Below are 22,495 nucleotides of genomic sequence, written 5' to 3' on the forward strand. Positions count from 1 at the left end.
TAAGAATACTCTAAATGATGTAAAAGAAGAAATGTCAATATCTGTAAGATTTCATGATATTTTAGTAGGAAATTTTTTTCTAATTACTTATGTTGCAGTTTTATGTGTTTTAAATGCTTATCTTTTGTATAATATAAGTGAAGGGGCCTGGTAAAATTTAATTTAAACAAAAAAGTACATTTCTTCTTTTAAGTAAACAAAATTTCTAGGTATAAAATTTATGCATTTAAGAAGCTCCTTTTGGAACTTATGATTTTATATATGTTAATATTAGTGCCTAGAATGGCAACACACTGGAAATACTTAAATAATCAGTTCCCTATTTATTGTTTACTAACATGCCAATTCTTTACATTCTCAAAGTTTGACAGAATAATTCAACCACAGATATCTTCAAATATATATTACATGCCAGTTAGATAAATCACTGTCAAGTGATCAGCTTTGTCTAAAACACTAAATATAATCTTATATGACACACACATAAACTACGAAAAAATGGAATAAGTATCTTTCCAGGTGTAAGAAGTACATGAACATAAAGTTAACCAGTTCAATTATAACACACAAAATCCACATCTGTGGGAATGAGACATCCTATAGAGCAAAATATTGTGTGACCTATGCAATTTAATTTTAAATCATTACATAAATATTCCCCGTCTTCTGTGACGTATAAAATACTGCTAACTCAGTAATAGAAATGCAGAAAAATTTAGACTGCATTTAGATTTAGTGACACATAAGCTTTGAATTAGATTTTAGAAGAAGGACTTAATGCACAACAAAAATTAATATCTTTATATGTACATATTTGGCTTCCATCAGTGCAAGAGAAGCAGAAGCAAAAACTGCATAATTGAGTGTATTAATGCAAAACTTTGGAAAATCTCTTATTGAAGTCACTGCAAATTTATTTCCTTACAAATCTATTAAACATTGCTAAGTTCCATCTCAATTTTTGTGATGTTTGACATTGTTGACTTCCCAATCTTTAATAAAATCAGTTTTAGGCTAAAGCAGTACAGACTTCTTATCTCAGCTTACCTCTGATTCAATGACTTCTCTCTGCTTTTACTACTTGACCCTTTCATTATCATAGGTACTTTTCAGGCCTCTGTACTTTGCCTTAACATTCAATGTCACTGAATCATTCTTAAGCATCGTAATAATTGGTGCTATCGTAGTTTTAAATCTAACTTTGTATGTCAGATACCTGTAGAAATTGCTCATTAGGAATTTAACCTGTCTAAACTAAACTCAAATCTTTATTTCTTTTGTTTACATTTTCCTGTTTTTAAATGGCACACTGCCAACATATCCAACATCCAGAACAGAAATTAGGAAATTAGCATTATGTTTCCTTCTACTTTATTGCATATGTCAAATGTGACACAAAACCCATTTTTCTTTTTGTAGGGTTTGCTGTTGCTCTCCTTAGGAGGCAGAGCCACATCTCCAGGGGTAATAATGTTAGTACCTAAGAGCAACAAGGCACCTCTTTTCAGAAAAACTGTATTTGGTTTAACAAGAGCAGTCCCAGTCCTTGGAAGTTAGCATGATTCTGCTCCTCTCACTTAATCTTTCCCAGCTTTCAACCTCTGTGTGGATTCAAAGGCAAGGACTGCTAAAACCAAAGTATGAAGGGTTGCCCCCTGGCTTCAGGGTATGACAAACAGCAGCAAGTCATGCTTCAGAGCCTGGGAAATGAAGAAGAAGTAAGGCTCCTTTCTAAATTTTTTCCTTCCTCTGCCCTCTCCTCCTTCACTTTCTTCTAAGGGCACTCACTCTAGAAATAAATCATGCACACCTGACTTCCAGGCTCAGGGTGTATTAATAGGGAAACTTACTTATGACACTATTTTTCAAAATATTTCTCAGTTCATCTCTTTACATTCCTAGAGCCCTCATTTCATGCCTGGATTAACTAAAACACCTTCACAGATCATTGACTTGTTTCTGCTTGGCTTACTTTTCATGCATTTGTTAAAGTTGCACCATATTTCAAAGATATCTTTCAAAATTATGATAGTCTATCTCCTGTGATTGCTAAAAGCATTACTTTTCTATCTTGGATTACCTGATTTGAGATTCTATCTTCACTGTTTTTGACTGTATATGATAATGGGTGAAACTCTTTAATTTTTCCATGATACAGTTTTCTGTACTATAAGAAAATATGGGGAAAATCGGGGTTTCCCTTTCCTTTAAGACACATGTAAAGTACTTTAAACAGCCTGGTTTGTAATCAACACTGGGCATATTAATAAGCATTATCATTTTTATCATGTTACCATAATATGATAATATTATAATTATTATATGACATATTATAATATGATATAATATTATGATAGTAATTATCATATTATTATTGACTTATTTATGTTACTCCCCTCCTAAAGAATCTATATTAGCTTCTAATTATACTTAGTATTTCAATCCAAACTTCCCTATTGATTTTCAGGGTTTATCTTAATAATCTCCATCTCACCTTATGGCTTAAGTTCCCACTGTTTCCAACATTGACTATTTTACTTTCACTAAATTTCATAAATACAAATTATCTATTTTTCCACAGTACTCTATTTAACATAACACACCAGTTCTTTTTCACTAGGCTGAACTCAAAAGCAATTGTTCTAAAAATCTTTCAAAACACATTATCATGCTGTTATTTTCTTATTTGACTATATCTCACATTTGACATCAGAACCATATATTTTAATTTCCAGTTATTGGCAACTAGAGTAATTTCCACAATTATTTGATAGGTTTTTCTTAACTACTTAAGTATATTGGAAACTCCATGAGGAAAAGCATCATGTTTTATAATCCCTATGCAAACAGGGAAGAGACCAATGCTAATACATGTTAGAAAAATGTTTGTCTTGATCAGTACAAAGAAAGATGCTTCATACTTTGCCCAAAGTCAACAGTATGCATAAGATGACATTAAATGGTTTTCCAGATGACAGGGGAAAATAACATTTTAAACAACTTCAGCTTCTTTAATTGTTACAGTTTAGATGTGAGGTGTCTCCAAAAAGCTCATGCATAAGACAGTTCAGAGGCAAAGTGATTATGAGTATTGTCACCTATTCAGTGTGTTAATCCACTGATGTGGACTAACTGGGCAGTAACTGTAGGCAGGTAGGGCGTAACCAGGAGAAGTAGTTCACTGGGGAGATGACTTTGGAGTTTATGTTTTGTCCCTGATGAATGGAGCTCTGTCTCTGCTTCCTGGTTGTTGTGTACTGAGCTGATTTCCTCTGCAGTGCCCTTTAAGCTATTTTCATATCTATTGGTCACAGAGATGCAAATATGACAGAAACAATAATCAGTTTATTTTCCTGAGGTACAAAGTTATTACAAATTGTACAGTTGAGTGAGAGATTTAGAAGGTTATTATATTTAATAAAATGGAAGAAATTACTTATTTCTTTTCTATCAAAAAATTCCATCAGCACAGAAAAGCAATACTACTATCCTGCTCCAGGGCATTAATATCTCAGTTACTTATGAAAGTAATTTCTTTTTATTGCATTTAATATAGTTTAAGTGCTATAAAATAAACCATCTCAGTTACTATTTTTTAGCCACACTATTTCCATTATATTATGGTATTATAAATAACATTAAAATGGGAAGGGTAGAGTGAAAAGAGTTTGACCAATGGGTACTAAGTTACAGTTAGGAATAAAAAGTTATAATATGCTATTGGACCATAGGGTGTTTATGCTTAAAAAATATGTACTGTATATCTCAATAAAGCTAAAGGAGAGAATTTTGAATGCTTTCATCATAAATAAATGATAAATGATTGAGGAGACCGTTATGTTTAACTTCACTTAAATAATACATAATCTATACATGTATTAAAACATTGCATAGTGCCCTAATAATTGTATAATTTTGTTTCACTGTCTCACTAAAAAGGTTAAAATAATTTAACTTTATAAATAAATATGTAAACAAAATACTAAAGAAACTTCATACACAAGACTATTTGTCTTTTAGGATCAAATCACTAATTTTCCTTATTTTGTTGAGTTCTAGGAAATATTGTGCTTGAACCAAAACATGAACTTGTCACTTTCATTCTCCATTCATATTGGGCAGGTTACTGCCTTTGTAACCAATAAAATAACACATTTTTAGCACATTGTGTTATACTGTTTATTATACTATAGAGCAGTTATTTTACAAGACAATTTTTTTCAACTAAGGTATTAACTATATTGTGTGTTCTGATTTTTCATATATTCTTGATTAAAAATTGTCCCTCAGGCTTTCTCAAGTATCTTTTATTTATGAGATATTTTAAAACAGAACCAAATGACATATTTTCATTTCTCCACTGGGTAAATATATCACTGAAGATTCTAGGTCAAAAGTGCTTTATTGAAAAAATAAATATACTTTCATATAGCATAGATCAAATAATTATGCCTTGGTAAAGGAAACAGTATATGCCTAAAATACAATTAATTCTTTTTCCAAATGTTTCTAATAGTTTTGAACAATAATGGTTTTCTTACTCTTTGATAAGAAATGAATTTTACCTCTCACAAAAGTATTAATATTCTACCATTTTAGCCTTCAGAAAATAAATTACTAAGTACCATTAACACTAATACTTTATAAGGAAGCCTAAAGAATCTCTAAGAAAAATTCTTGCTTTTCATTTACTCTGGTTCTTTCTTTTCTTTTTTCCTTAAACTCAGATACCAGAGAAGTCCTGATTTTCATGGAAAAGTATCTGTTTTGAAACTTATTTTGATAGTGTAGCAGAAAAATTAAAGATCTGTGTTTGAAGTTATGTAGATTTGATTCAATTTTTGATTCTTTCTGTGAAAGAGGGTCCAAGTTATTTAATTCATTAATTTATTTATTATGATTATGATTATGTTTATGATTTTTTTACCCAGGATTGAACCCAGGGGCGCTTAACCACTGAGCCACATCCCCAGCTCTTTTTTGTATTTTATTTAGAAATAGGTTCTCACTGAATTGCTTAGGTCATCACTAAGTTGCTAAGGCTGGTTTTGAACTCATGATGCTCCTGCCTCGGTCTTCTGAGCCACTGGTATTATAGGTGTGTGCCACCATAACCAGCAGGTTATTTAATCTGTTACATTTTCTTTCTTTTAAAGTACAAAGTAATCCTAATAATACATTAAGGTTTTCTTATGAACAAAAGCATATTAAAATAATAACTATATTCTTGAAATTATATAGATTATCAACTATGTGAAAATAGAATACAATACATGTAAAAGGCTCAGTGTTTTGTTTATAAAAGAGCATTCTTCTCATCACCATCAAATATAATAATTTTCTTCTCCATTTAAGTTTTCGTTTGATCATAAATTTATTGTATGATTGTTCAAAAGAGTTCAACTGGCCAGATACAGAGGCGCATGCCTGTAATCCCAGCTGTTCAGGAGGCTGGGGCAGGAGTATCATGTGTTCAAAGCCAGCGTCAGCAAAAGTGAAGTGCTAAGCAATTCAGTGAGATCCTGTCTCTTTAATAAAATACAAAATAGGGCTGGGAATGTTGCTCACTGGTCAAGTACCTGGTATCTCCCCCCCTCACACACACAAAAAAGGGGTTCTTTTAATATATATTTTTCCTTTTTTTGAAAAATAAGATAACCTATCCTTTATCCTGCTGCATGGGTCCCATTCTCCAGAATAAACCTGTATATTCTTCCACAGTTTCCATGAACATTATAAATAATATGATTCCCAACTCAGAATATGTTAGCTATGTAAAGATTTGTACATTTATGTCTACTCAATATAGTTACTCTTAATAATGGCTAAAGGTGGGTAAAAATTTCACATTGAATTATACTTATTTCAGTATTTACCTGTATATTATATCACACAAGGATATACAAACTCCTTAGTTTTCAAACTATTGGAAATTTCAGTGTGTAAATGTTAATATTGATTTGATATTTCTAATTTTCATCCTCTGACATTCCTGATTACAGGTAGTCCATGTATTTAAAAATCCACTATATTTGCTATTCAGACATTACATGCAAATGTTTGGTTCACTTGTCAATAATCAATTATACTTGGCTACATGTGAGAAATCTATATTTATCTTAGGATTTCTATGGAGATGAAGATCATGAATGAATTCAAAATTTTGATTGCTTTCCTTGCAAAAAAATATATTACTGTGTTGCCTAACCAAGGCCAGTTATTATTATTTCAGACCTTACCTATTTAAAAACAATACTAGTGACATATTAATATAACAACATAGACATGATATTTTATAAATGAATTGAAAGTTGTGACCTAAATAAAGTTATAAATTCATATACAACATAATCAGCACATGAACAAAGTGTTTAATAATGGGGAGTCCTATAATAGGATAATTTGTTAAATAGAAATTTATTTCAAAGTTTTGAATTATGTGATAATTAATATAAATCAAATATGTATAATATTTATGAATGAATATTTGTTGACTGCTTATATTAATTTGTGATGTCTTTCTGAAAGAGCAGTGGACCTTAAGACAAATTATGTATTTTTACATTATTTGATATTATTATATTTCAAGCACACATTTTCTAGTGCTAGTGATTATAATACCATATATAATTTGCCCTAAGATAACACTTGGCTATATTAATCAAAATATGGGAAACTTTTAAAATCCATTTGTTTTCTACTCGTGATAATTATTTGCTTTAAGCCAATGGCTAGTTTTACATTAGTTACAATTTTCATTGTGCAAATGTATAAGCAAGGCAGTATAATATATCTACAGTTATTCAAAACAGGACTTGCTATTTGTAGTTTTCCCACAAATACTTTACATATATTTGTTAGTATTTATTTAACTTATAATTCTAAGGATGCCAATTATTTATAATATATTGATAAAATTATAACCATAATGTTGTCTAAAAATTTAGTTGGGAAGACATTAGACTATCAGGCTGAAATGGATCCAACATTCTGGATTGCCACATAAGCAAAGCCCAAGTCAGAGTAATTATTTGCTACCAACTGATCTGTAACTAGGCCTTAACCAGTTCATTCCTTCTCTTCTTGTTTCCAGGAACACCTTAGGAAAATTTTCCTTCCAACACTTTGGCGAGGCTCTGATTGGTAAAATGTTGTCTGTTCAAATAAACTTAACATGCCTCAGTCTATTTTGAAAACAATGTGAAATATTATGCATAAAGAACAACCACACAACATAATGCTTATAAATGGCTCTAATGAAAAAGAAAATATCAAGTTATGTCTAATAAAATATGACTAGGTAATATGAATTATGTCTCTGCTCTTTTTTGGGAATGGCAATTTTCTTTCTTTTTTTCTATTTGTTCTTTATTTTAAATACATGACAGTAAAGTATATTTTGACATATTTATGTAAACATGGAGTATGTCTTATTCTAATTAGGATCCAAGTCTTATGGCTGTACATGAGGAAATCCAATATGTAGCAGAATGAAATTTAACTGTCATCTCTTACCGTCTAAAAAACTCAAAGTGGATCAAAGACCTAGTCAATAGACCAGAGACTCTGTGTCTTTCTTTTAAAATAAACATTTTATGTATTACTCTTTTGAGTTGATTATAGGCCCCTTGTCTCCTTAAGCCGAAATACACACACACACACACACACATACACACACACACACATACACACACATATATATTGCACATATTTCAACACTGACTATTTTTCTCAACAGCAATGAAGAATAATTACTCTCTTGCAAAGGATAATTCAATTTCATAATACTATTTTAAAAATAAACATAAATAGTATATTATAGAAAGGTTAGACCCTACATGACCTAGATGATTTATTCAGTGTCAAATAGTCTTCACAGACTTGCAGGAGCAAAAAGCAAAAACTTGGGGAAGCAGGGTAGTGGGAGGCATTGCTAGAGGGGCACAGCGTCTGTTGGTGGAGACAGAAGCCTCTGAAAATGGACAATGGTGACTGCATAACAATTTCATGTACTTGATGCCACTTACTGTACATGGTTTTACTAATAAAATTTGTATCTTTATTTTGGCACAAAAAATATTTTATCAGGCCAGGAGTTGTGTCACATGTCTGTAATCTCAGCAGCTGGGGAGGCTGAGACAGGAGGATCACAATTTCAAAGACAGCCTCAAAAACAGTAAGGTGCTAAGCAACTCAGTGAGACCCTGTCTCTAAATAAAATACAAAATGAAGCTGTGGCTCAGTGGTGAAGTGCCCCTGAGTTCTATACCAAAAAAACAAAAACAAAAAATCCCAACAAATTTCAAAAAAGACATTTGTTCAAATAAAAATAATAATAAACTTTAGAGTTTATGATAAAGTGCAAACATTTATGACAATACTAGAGCCAAAAAAAGAAATGAATGTGTCCTGTTTGAAGGTTTTTATGGGCTGTGCATGAGGTGGCACAGGAACACATGAAGATACTGAACAGTGAGGTTTGTGCCCTTGCCCTTTCCCAAATGGTCTGCTTGGTGATGTGCTTGTTCAGTGTCAGACAGACCCATGTTCTAAGTGCAGCAGTGACCTGAAGTGAGACAGATTTTGGGGAAACTGGTGAAGCCCAAATAAATAGGCCAGTTTAAAAAAAAAAAAAGGATGATAAAGAAATCATCCAAAAGGCAGGAAAGAAAAGGAGGGATGAAGAATAAATGGTACAGGAGATACAGTGTGGCATGTTTAAGCTCACACATAACAACCACTTTAAGTGTGGACAGTCTAAAATTGAACCTAAACTTAAAAAAAAAGTTATTTTCCAGGTATTTCCGAATCTTAAATATAATTAAGTTTCTGAATTTTTCCATATTTTTCTGAATTCATTTTAGTACACATATGGGTGTATGTGTGTGTATGTGTATTCATTTATATATTGCTATAATTATAGACAGATGTTTAAAACTATAGTAATAAATAGATATAGATGTTTATATAAATGAAGATAAAAACATTTAATGTTAATTAAATAAAAGAGGAGAATATTAGAAATATTTTCCTACTTGGATGATTTATTTTTTTCTGTTAATTCATTAGCATAAAATGTGACATACACACAGATAATCTAAAATTTTTTGTACACATATAGTCATTCCCCAGTATCTACAGCAGATTAGTTCCAAGAATCCCCAAAATACCAAACTCTAAGGATATTAAAGTCCTTTATATAAAATTTTGTACTGTTTGCATATAATTTATGCATACCGTCCCAGGTTTTTTATAGATTAATAGATCACTTATAATCCCTAATAAAATGTAAATGCTACATCAATGTATTGTTTATGTAATAATGACAAGAAAAACATTCTGTAAATATTTAATACTTATGCAATTTAAAATTTATGATCTGTGGTTGGTTGGCACCAACAGATATGAAGCCTAGATTGAATTTGGCTATTTAAAGTAGCCAATATAAAACTTTAAATTCTTTTCTCACTTAAAACTACAAATAAACGGAGAAATTAAGTAGAAAATCACCATCAAATTTAATGGATTTTCAAAAGGATATTGATAAATCCATAAAGTACAAAATAATTAGCTATCTAGCAACTTGGAATTATTAATAATAAAATTTTTTAAGAATGTTGGGAAGTATTAGCTTTAAAACATGATGGGTTTAATAATATTGGTATCTTATAAGCTAATTTTAATAAGTGCAAAATAAAGTTGTTAATATGAATCTGAAATCAACTTTGAATTCTCTAATTAAAATAAACAGTATATATTCAAATAACCTGATTTTTAAAAATTATGACAGAATAATATACTTCATTTCAAATTTTGGGCATATATCCTAAATTATAATTTAATTTAGTATTATTTTGAGTTACAAAAGGAGTATTTTTCCTATAAAGTTATTATCATAGTTATGTGTTATTAACTCAATATATTTAATTTCTTTCCTAAAAAGACAGCTCACTATAAATAATGACATTATAACTTTTCCCCCCAGATAAACAATAAAAATGACAAAATTCCAAGATTTCTTAGAAATGTTGATCCTATTCCTGTAATCTTAAGAGTATTCTACAATCTTCATATCAGTCTATCAAGTTTAAATATATGAATGCAAATTTCCAAGATAGAAAAACTATTATACCTATGTGCAGGTATCTTTCGGTTCCCAACAATCAGGATAACGTCACAGAGTTGCTGCTGCTTCAGGAAACTCTCCATCTTTCTGAAGGTTTGCTCAGCATGGTGAACTGCTTGATAGAATTCTTCAGAGCTACTAGAGTCCAAATCACTTTGAGGTGTCAGTGAATGACTGGTTGATGAGACCCTGTAAATCACAGACACACAGGATTGTGTTTATACAAAGTACTACCAATTATCAAGCATGATATGTAGATTCTTTCTAGAAAGTTTTAGAAAAAAAAAACCCAGCTGAACCTATTTTCAAGATATTTTATGCAAATCCAATGAAACAAGTCTGAAAAATATAATTTGAGTCAATAATTTGAAGGGGGATGCAATGAATGAATTGAAATTTTTCTGTTTTGTTAAAAAAAGGACTTCAAAATAGACTTTCTGTATTTATTAGCATATTAATTTAGTAAATCTGAAACATCATACAAATAAATTGTTAATGTTTATTCTAAAATCAATTAACAAGGAAATATTAAAACATGTCACAGAAAATGTGTTGTATTTACACAATGGAATCCTATTCACTCATAATAAAAAATAAAATCCTGTAATTTGAGCGCAAGAATGAACTTGAAGGACATAATGTTTAGTGTATAGAGCATTATTTCTTCCAAAACATATTAGCCAAAATCTGAAGCACAATATTAGCAGCCAAAGACAGAAATATATGTAAAAAAGGTTAATGAATCACAACTGTGATTAATTAAAATACACATTCTTTCACATAAAGCTATCTAACACATTTATTTTGCAAACATTATACTTGATTGAAACTTTTCTTTCCTTGAGATTCCGAATGAGATACATTAACACTACTCTTATGCCACATTTTTTTAAAGGTTCTTCTCAGTATGAAGTAAACAAACAAAATTGAACCCATAATTGCCAGATAAAAAAGTGTATTATTGGTATTTCCAAAAAATGTGTTTGCAAACAAAGAGAATCCAAAAGAATCTACTAAGAATCTTACAAAACTAAATTCATTAAAATTATATCTACAAATTTGTCTATGCAATATGGTAATTTCCATCACACCTTACAAATTTTCCTTTAAATATTTAAAACTAATACAATTTTTTGCTACCTCATATCTTTGTCTTTCACAAGTTTGCAAATTACAACCCCAGAATATGGTCATTCCTCAGCACATATTTTGTGAATCAGGTTCAGGCACATGTGACAAGAAAATAGAATTCATGTGCACATTAACAGATTGAACAGAAAATCACAAAATGTCTGCAAGGTATTTTTTTAATATTTATTTTTTAGTTTTAGGGACACAATATCTTTATTTTTTAATTTTTCTTTTTAATGTGGTACTTAGGATCAAACCCAGTGCCTCATGCATGCTAGGCGAAAACTCTACCACTGAGCCACACCCCATCACTGCAAGGTATATTTTTTAAGTCTAGAATAAACATTTTATCTCTCAGGTACATAAGGAAAATGGAGTCAGGTAGGTTGCCAAAAGAGATTTAAAAAAAAGCCTCCAAAGATACCCAGAATGTTCTGATATTGTACCCAGAATGCATGAATAGGGTCTAAAATTTAAGATAGTAGAGGCAGTCTAGCAGAATGACTCCAAATTATTTTTTACTCAGGGCTTGGAACAAAGATTACATCCAGATCCTGGATATAATCCATTCTATTTGTTACTCAGAAATTAAATGAAGTAACATAAGGCAGAAAGTTATACACTTCACTAAATAGTTCAGAGATGTTAGCAAGAAAATAATCTACCATGCTTATCTTTAAGTCATCCAAGATGTTTTGGATGAAATATTAAGACAATTACTGAAAAGAAATAGAATCTGACAATCTTAGAACTTAATGAGACTCTAGAAATATAAGAGTATAATATTTGGTAGGATTTATTCAGAGTAAAAAGTTTAATTACTGTCAAGATAGAAATTTCTCTTATCTAATCTAAATACATTTGAGCCTTTTCTAAAATTTTTTTGAGAGTAATTTAAAAGAATAAGTATTAAAAATTGGAGCACTATAAAGTAGACTCCAAATTTTTTTTTTTTTTTTTCTGAATTCAAGTACTTTCCTAGACTTTCTTTTCCTTAAAGTTCTCTTGTTTTGAGCCTGTCCATATTGTATCTGAGAATAAGTCACTTTCTTCAAGGTCAACCAATCTGTTATATTAATGATTATATTGGTTTTGACTTGATTTTCTTTTGAACATTTCCTCATAAATCATTTCCTGATCCCAAACTTGGGTAAGATTCATTTTCGTTGACATTTGTTTCAAGATGGGAATGATTTTTAAATTAAGCTTTACTATTTAACTTAATTCATTCACATATCCAGTCTTATTTATTTAACAAATAAGACCTACAAAGTTTAAAATATACAAAAATGTTTTGAACACTGTTTAATATTTGTAGTAATAGCAATTAAATGATTTCCTGTAGTATTAAATTAAATGACAAAATAAATTTGCAAGTAGTTTTTTATTTCCTTTGAGAGATAAGAATTAGATTTTGTTTAAAAAATATATTAAAGAACATTTATGTAATATCAAAGAAAGAAATTGCCCATAATTATACAGTTCTAGGAAAGGAACTAACTGTAGTGAAATATGGGTGGACTGGAGTGAAAAATCCTGATTTAGTCAAGTAATTTAGTATTTCAGTTAATGTATGTCTTTTCAGAATGCCTTGTTTAAAAGTGCTTAAATATTTTATGTGAGGCACATATTTTGATAACAAACCATAAATTCATCATTACAAAAATATTAAAGTTCAAAAACTGATCAAAAATAAAGAGAAAAAAGAAATTTAAATAGATAAATAGATAAATGAATAAGCCACTTTGCAGTAAAACATTGAATAATAAAAGCATCACTTTACATATCAGTATCATAGCACAAACATTGTTCAAAATAAATGCTTAGTTATGCTAAGCACACTAATTTTCAATTCTTTTAATAACACCCAAGAGAGATTTAGATACTAGATATATGATAATAATAGATAAAGTTCAAGCAGCAGGTGCTGCTACTTAGAACCAAGAAAAATGAATATAGCCATTAATGTTGCTTCTAGGTACAATTTTATTTTATAAGATAATTAAAATTTTAAGTAAGGCTTTTTATCAGAATATTGAAGCACATGTACACATACATATATATACACAAATGGGTAGGTTAGAAAAATAAAAAGAAGTGTGACTAATGAACCAAAAATGAAGTTCATATATTCTTGATACATCAGTGGGTTCTGGTCTCAATTAGTTTCTATAAAATGTAATATGATTTTAAATAACTTCTAATATCATGATTGTAGAAATAAAGTATATATTTTAAAGCAGTTGTAAAATAAGTTTGAAGTTTATTTTCAAAGAAACACTGGATGTGAAACTGTAAATATATATATGTACATATCATAAGATATATGTACATGATGCAACATGTTGCTTGAAAAAAATTATTCCCACAAAGAAAATAATGTATTTGATGTTTTTGCTTTAAAATTCTAAAATTAATAGTTCATAACTATCCCTATTTTATACTAAAGGATTTTTAAATACTTGAAATCACAAAATTTACATAACAAATATTTTTAAGAACTTTAAACTTAAAGAAAATTGTTGACAGAATGATCAGAATGGTTGACAAACCAAATTTAGGTGCTAAAAATTCTTTATATATATATATATTTTTAGTTTTCGGCGGACACAACCTCTTTTTTTGTATGTGGTGCTGAGGATGGAACCCAGGCCGCACGCATGCCAGGCAAGCAGCTACCACTTGAGCCACATCACCAGCCCACTAAAAATTCTTGCACACACAAAAAAGAGAATTCTAGAAATAAAAGAAACTTCTCAGAAGAAAATTCTTGATTTGCAAAATGTGATAAAATTATAAAAATACTTCTAATGTAATGCAGTCCATAATTGATATGTAAATATGTAATATGTAAATGATTGATTAGGCAATACCCATGAATCTCATTTTATGTTTTCTCTTACTAAATCCTTTTCTATCAGTGTACCTAAAGTTTTAAAATTAAATGAACCTTACTTGAAAACTAAATTAATCTTGTATATATAACTGCCATTAATTTAGAATACTATGCTAATTACCTTCAATTATTTTATTGTCATGGAATGTTGGTAAAAAATTGTTAAATTATGAAAATAAGATAAGTTTATGCTGGTAAAAATGTTAAAGTTATCTAAACATATACTTCCATAATCAGTTTTCCCCAAAAAATTCTGCTTCCCAAACTTCAAGTTCTTGTAAATAATTTAATTTTGAGGAAATAGAAAATCAAATGAAAGAAAGCCAAAGTTATATCAAGACACTTAAGATAGATTTAATAGCTTAAACGTTTGACATAGTAATCATTTGTGAAAATTAAGATTTAATATTAATAAAATCTTAATTTTTTTATTGTTAGAATAATTTTTTCACAATAAAAGAGGATTTTGTCGTAGATTCTTTATACCAAATAAAACTTAAAGAGGAATAAATTGATCTCTTATTAGAAGAGAAAAACTGTACATATATATATGCTGTACACTAAACTATTTAAATGCTTAAAAACTGTTCATTATATATCAATCTACAATAAAGTTTTTCTTCAGCTCCCTTAATTCTTACTAGAAATGCAATATGTTTGAATTATTCTAGTTCAACATTCACAAAATATCTATGGTCAAAATAAAAATAAGTATTGAACATATAGTGTCATTTTATTTTCTTCAAATTAACTAGTCAGGAGTAAAATGGCAATTAATTATCTTTGCGAAACAGAAATTCTTAGAAAAGTGAATATTACTTCATTCATTTTCTGGCACAATAATGAAAAGGAAAATATTGTTCATAGCAATTACTCTGAGATGAACTAGAAAAAACTTCAAATTCATTTCTGAAGTACATTAATAAAAGAAATTTGTTTTATTTACATTTTCAGCTATTCAAAACTTATACTTTTTGCCTTGTTAATGAATTATCAGAAAACAAAATTATCAGAAAACAAAATTAGTTTTAAAGGAAAAAGAAAAAGTAATAAGAAAGGAAATTGCAAGAAGTATCGCCCCTCCTCCACTGTTCTACTAAGATCCTGTTGGCTAACACCAAGATGTGCTTTGCCTGTGTATGACATTTATAAATGACATAATTAAAATATACACATAGAAAGAGATATATACAGGTATCTATAATAAAATATGTCATACAGATGTTCATACCCATAGATATCCTGAAAGTGTAAATTTTTCAAAATAACAGAAATAAAGAGTTCCTATGAAAACATATTTGATAGAAAAAACTGCTGCTTGCACTAAATGAAGTACAATATATATATTTTTTCATACTAGGGGTTGAATTTAGGGGCATTCGACCACTGAGCCACATCCCTCAGCCCTATTTTGTATTTTATTTAGAGACATTGAGTTACTTAGTGCTTTGTTTTGGCTGAGACTGGCTTTTGGATTCTGCATACTTCTGTCTCAGCCTCCTGAGCTGCTGGGATTACAGGCATGCACCACTGCATCGGGAGATAAATGTTTTACTTGCAATTTGAAATATGAAAATTTTTCATTAAAAAATCTTGCTGAAAAAGTTATTTCTAAAACATATTATAAAACAATAGGAATAAAAAGCACTATTCTCTGTCTCCCCGTTTAATATACATCATTATCAAGAAAAGCAATGACAGCAATCACAGATAACACAAAACCAGGTTTTTCCACATCTTTCTAGTCCTTCTATCTGTAATGAAAATTTATCTCCTTCAAAAATCTTTCCAGTCTATTCTTAAAAACAATTAAGATATATTTCTTTGTATCTAAGATTTGACCAAAAATACAAGCTAAATGATTTTTATGTTGTGATATTTGGTCTCCTCATTTGGATGACAGCAGGAAATGAATGTGGTGTGAAAATTTAATACCATAAACTAAAAAGAATTTTATATATAAAGTATTGGACTTACTTTTATAGAAAATGTTCTTGAAATTTAATTGATATGTGTGGTTCTAGAAGACTTACTTGCCCCTGAGCCAGCCACATCAATTCTCCTGTGAACTTGTTAGAACTGCCAAGTATCAGATACTACCTTGGACCTACTGAATCAAGGCCTGCAGTGATTCTGAGGAATGTTTAAGGCAGAGAATCTTCAGTACTGAGTCTTGGTTTATGCAGTGGCCAGAAACTTTGGGATCCATCCAAACACTTCATTTCACTAAATTAGCATTGACTTATAGGTTATTTTACAATTAAAAAGCCCTTTAGGGGTGGGGCTGGGGTTGTGGCTCTGTGGCAGAGCACTTGCCTCCCACTTGGTTAGATCCTCATCACCATATAAAAATAAATAAACAAAATGAAGGTATTAAAAAAAAACATGTTGTCATTTTTTCCAAATAATTCACTTGCAATTTAATTCAGCAGTCATTTATTCAGTGCCTACTATCTGAGCTGATATACTAAAGCAAAAATATAAAAATGAAGATAAATAAATATCTCTCAGTAATTCAGAACAACTAGTTGCTTGGGGGAAACAAAGTTAATAAAAGAAATGTGTTATAAAAGTAATAATACAAAAATTGGGATTCAAAGAGAAGAAATGTAATCACCTGACCCTATATATGGGTTGTGTAAATGAAAGGAAGGCTGCATGGAGGAAAATATGGTTCAGCTGAGTCTTTGAGGATATAATGGTCAGAATGATGGTCAGAATTATTAAAATTATTAAAATCCTTATTTTACAAGTGAGGAGACCAATATGTAAAATAGCAAAAAGGAAAAAAAAAATCCCTCTAGACAATGAAACTGGAAAATAATGAGGCCAGAATTCAATTTAAGACTTTCAGGTAAAGATTATCCCCCACCAAAAAAACAAGCAAACAACAATAAGAAACACCCTCTATTTCACTTGATTATTCCAGAGTAAAGAAATTGGATAAATATTATTTGTGGAATGCTAGGAGGACATTTGGAGTCCCTATTCTTACATTAAAGTTCTTCCTTTGTATCTATCTAGACATTGCAATACAAACATCAAAGTAAGATGTGAATTTATTATTTACCTAAATAACTATAGACAGACATGTAGTCAATATAAAAGAGCATTTTTTTTGCATTCTCATTGTATAAATATGCTGTAGAAGAAAATGTTTGCTTTTCTTAGAATGTGAATAACTTGACTGAACTTTATTTTTCTAACCATATTGATTAGTAAATCATATCAGATAAAATTAACCTACCTTGAGTAGGACTACTCATATTTAGTAGCAATTGCATCTGCTAATTTTCCTGTGTGTGTTCAGTCATACATTGACTTAATTTATACCATTTACATACAATAGATTTTTGATAAAGAAAACTTATTTCAGATGTTTAAGGTTTTATTTGTTGCCCCTTCCCCACATAGGCCTTTAGATCACACTTATTTACTGCCTGTGTAACCTGCTGTCTTCCACAGAAGGAACCTGATCCCTGCACATACCACCCTCTGCAATATTTCCACCCATCATTACAAAATGGATTTGTTTTTCAAGGCCTGCAGTGATTCTGAGGAATGTTTAAGGCAGAGAATCTTCAGTGCTGAGTCTTGGTTTATGCAGTGGCCAGAAAGAAGAGGCTGATGAGAGTGAAGAATGAAACTTACTATATTCCTGTTCTCTCCCTGTGTAGTACTTTATCTACACACATTCCTCCAAGAGTCAATTCCTCCTACACAGGCATTATATAGTTTCCAGTTGACTCTAGGCTCCAGGTGTATCATTCCTTCCTCTTGTTCTTCCAGCTTAGAGGTGGTAATGGCCTCCCAGTGTTCTAATCTGAATGTCATATAACTACCTTGTTCCTCTAATATAGCCAATACCTAGGTAAGTATATCTTCATTAAACATCTTTGTTTGAAAGAGTGTGACTTTATTTTATACAGGGGCTCTTTCTGATTAGAGCAGTTGCCCCAGGATACTGAAAACAAATTGGGAATTTGAGAGCTTAACATATTTAGGAAATACACAGGTGATATTTTTAGGTTGGAAATGGAGAACTAAAAATCCAGTGCTTAGACATCACTTTTATTCAAAATAACCAGAATAAAGATATAGCATGAGCAGCTAGTAGGCAAAAAGAATTAAAATATATTGATTTAGCAACATTATAAGTTATAAGAACTATGAGTTGTGCTAGAGAGTTTATAAAGAAATAATGAATGATAATTTTAGGGCCTAGAGTTCCAAACTCAATGTACAGAAGAAACAGAATAAAACACCCTTTATTTCTAATGAAACCAGAACAAACACATAGAAGGAGCAGGTCCCTAATCTAATTTTGACAAAAATCACAATGCCTGTTTAATGTACAAGCTCATTGAATCAGTTATGATTTGAATGAGGCTTGGTTGGATAGGGGTGACACTATTAGACTTGGGGACAACTGTGGGAACACAAGAAAAACCAAGAACCTTGAACCATTTTCTTTAGATTCCCTTGATTGTAGAAGCAGAACCATCTCCTCTACAGAGGAAAATAACCTACTGTTGCATCAAGTTTCTTTGAATCTTTCACCAGGTTTTTATCAAAAGCAGATGCTTTTCAATGTAATACCATGTTTCCTTAGGACCTTCCCAAGATGCTTTATTATTCCCAGGCTTATAACTCTCTTCATAGTATGAAGGAAAAAAACACAATGTCTATGCTGGGAATACATATCACACATCAAAGGAATTACATGATATTGTACTAATTTGTATAGACAGGTACCTAGGAAACACATGTAGAAAGAGATTCACAGGATGTCACATTAAGAATGAATTGGATGAACTGAATTGATGTGGCTCCAGCATTCAGAGGGGTGGCTTATTGTCTTTTACGGGTTAATATAAGGAGTCCTAGCATCTGCAATGGCAACATTTCCTAAGCATACTTTAGAGCATATACAACACTACTAGTGGCCACAGAAATGATATAATTAATCTATTGTGGCCAATCTGTTTGGCCATAACTACTGGGTTTTCTAGAGAAGGCTCCTTTTGCCAATAAGGAATTCATTGACAAGGAGTCCAGTAGCATAATTTGAAGTCTCTGTTAAGTAAACTAAGACTCTGATGACACAATTGAATTGAGCCATTTCATGTCAATGGCAATATTGTACCAAAGACAACGTGGAGACCTGTGTCCTATAAACAATGAATACTACTACATTTTTTGTAAATAAAATTTTAATTCTTTTTTATCATTATGTACTGTATACATGTATCAACTTGTCATTACTATACCCTATAACATATACAATTACTGTACACCAGTTAAATTAAAAATAAAAATGAATCTTATTCAAGAGCATTCACATCCATTTCATTATATATTGCCTATGTCTGCTTTCTTGTGATAACAATAATGTTGAGTAGTTTTGACAGAGACCATATTTCCCCCAAATGTAAATTATCTACTGCCTCACTCATTACATATACAAAAAGTTTGCTGTTCCCTGTTATTACTATAGGAATGAAGTCACGTTCAGTGGATAGATGTCTTTGGAGGTATCAAGATGATTATATGAGTTACCAGTATGTAAGAGATGGACAGTTTTCTACATTGTTACTTGGTCTATTTAATTGGAAATATTCAGACATTTTCTGCAGAAATCAGAGTTGAGTTACCATGTTTCATTATGTTCTCTTCTCAAGTTTCTTAATTTATCAACTCATAGATTCAAAGAAACTTAATTGATTTTAATTCTGGGTTTTTAAAGGAAGGAGTCTGTACAATTGCTACAATTCTGTATTGAGAATATTTATTCATGTTTTCCCCAAATATTTGATATTAGAAAATGGAGAGAACCAAAAAATTCCAGGAGTTATTAAACATTATCTATGAACTAAAGTGAGTAGTTCACTACTCTAAAATGCTAACTTATATGACCAGACAGAGAAAAACTTTTGAAAGCCAGTAATTTATTTCATATTTACCCAAACCCATATCCTGATGTTGTCATTGGATCAATGGACTTCACCTGTACTAGTTAATCAGTATAAGAATGCACAGTTACTAAAGATGTATTAAGAAACTGTCATGTTTTTCATACTGATTTTATAAACCACAGAATCAGGCATATTAGGGAGAAATTTGTTAAATGAACTCCTACCATATGTCCACAACAGTAGTAAACCCAAAACTTTCCTGCATTTATAAAAAAAAAAAACATACATTAGTATTACATTAAAAGCTTAAAATATGAAAAAGCAGAGATTCAATTATATCATAAATTCATTCATTTGTTAGGGAAAAATGCCAGATGGATCTTAAATAATAACTATATCATTGCAAATGCAATCAAGCAATAATGATAATTGAAGTTGATATTCTGGTTGTATTATTTTTATAGAAGAAAATCAACTCATAGTTCCCGAAACTGGGTATTTAGCTATCAATTTCCCATTATATTTTTTTTTAAAAAAATCAATGTTTTAGGGAAATCAGAACATGTTTGCATTGACCCAACAAGGAGAACAGCCTTACTCCAATATCTTACCATAGGAGAATGACAACTCACCTCCATTAGGTAATCTGCAAGAGTCTTGGTCACCTTGATAATCCATAAAACAACAATTTTCCATGACATTGGTGATATTGTGATTACTGAATCTGATGGGCAGGAAATACCAAGATGTCTTACTTCTTAAAATTAGAATAGAATAATACTTCAAAACTTGAGTTCTTTCATATTGGTGAAAATTCTATGAGTATTAACGTTTTAGCATGTTAAAAAATTGCTGGTTTTTAGAAAAAATGTCCAATTTTTTTCCTTTTATTTTTAATTAATATTTTGGTAAAAATTCTTAATAATAGATGTGCCCTCTCAACCAAATTTTAGTTGTATAACATTAATTGTAAAAACAAAATTGTACAACAGATGTATGGAACTTATTCATCTTAAATAATTGAACCTCTGTATTTATTGAATAGCAGCATCCCATTTACTTCCTCCCTGTAGGGCATGATGTAACGTGGGGCATGTTGCATCAGAAAAGAGGAAACTTAACTTGTTTGTTGCTATCTGCTTCCCAGTCCTAGGGCCACATATGGCTAAGAGAGCACCTAGCAATTAGCCAGAAGGCATTGCCATGGGTTGTGATGAAGAATCGGACTACCTCTAGGATAGGCTCAGAACTCTTCTGCCTTCGGACAGGGGACAGGTCCTGTCTCCCATTACTGCCTGTAGGATGGGTGTAGATGTGAACTCTCCCCACCCTGCTGACCTTTAACCCTAATTGGTTCCTGTACATTATATTAGCTGTGTGTGTTTTCTCAATAAAGGAGCTCCTGCTTTGACTAGTTTCCCTGATGCCCTGATTGTCCACTGGCGAGGGAAGGCTGGGTCCAGGAAGTCAGTGGACCCTCATCCTGGTGGTGTGTGGCAGGGTGCTCTCCCCATTCCTCATCTCTCCCGCAGGTCAGGAGGAAAGGGGGGGGACTAAAAACCCTGACACCTCCCCATCCCTATTTACAGCTTCTGGCAACAACCATTCATTCTGCTTGCTTATTTGATGCATTTAACTATGTTAGATTCCACATATAAGTGGAATCATTCAGTACTTGTACTTCTGTAACTAGTTTATTTCATTTAAAATAATGTGTTACAGGTTCAGCCATTTTGTTCCATTTGCCAAAATTTCTTTTTTCTTTTGTAAGCAAGAGTAGTGTGTGTGTGTGTGTGTGTGTGTGTGTGTGTGTGTGTGTGGTGTGTGTGTGTGTGTAGATGTTTGCACAGGTGTGCACATACAGGGAGGCTGTTCTCCCTGTTGATTTTCAGAAAATCTCATAGGAAGTTGATAGCTACATATTAGATTTCAGGGACTGAGGTGATTTTCATCTGCAAAAATATCACATCTGGAATATCAACTTCAATTGTCATCACTGCTGATTACATTTGTTATAACATAGCTGTTAGTCAAGATCTATCTCACATTTTACCTACAAAATAAAGAAATTATACATATATATTTATATCTAATACTTCATATATTATTTTTGTATAATATATACATGTATATATTTGATATATGCATATACATATAGTTTTATATATATGTACAAATATATATATATATATATATATATATATATATATATATATATACACACACACACATATATGTATATCTATGTATATATGTGTATATACAAGTCTACCAGTGCAGCTCAAGATAGGCCTCTGTTCAATGCCTGGGCTACTGTACAAAGTGTTCTGTGACTTAGGCACTTAACACAGAAGATCAAATAATAATAGAAGTGACTGTGACTAACAAGAAAGCTATATTGACCATCTGGCCATTCCACTTGGAAAA

At 30.9% G+C, this 22,495-nt stretch overlaps 1 protein-coding gene across 1 annotated transcript in view; it reads right to left on the reverse strand.

The window, feature by feature from the left end:
- The window catches only part of LOC144250990 (kelch-like protein 1), a 381,896-nt gene that overhangs the window by 248,102 nt on the left and 111,299 nt on the right, over positions 1–22,495 (reverse strand). Inside the window, exon 2 of the mRNA XM_077794135.1 lies at positions 10,133–10,315. Coding sequence (XP_077650261.1) covers positions 10,133–10,315 — 183 coding nt within the window. The remainder of the gene's footprint in view (positions 1–10,132; positions 10,316–22,495) is intronic.

The sequence above is a fragment of the Urocitellus parryii genome, chromosome Y, assembly GCF_045843805.1.
Source record: "Urocitellus parryii isolate mUroPar1 chromosome Y, mUroPar1.hap1, whole genome shotgun sequence".
Classification (NCBI taxonomy): Eukaryota; Metazoa; Chordata; class Mammalia; order Rodentia; family Sciuridae; genus Urocitellus; species Urocitellus parryii.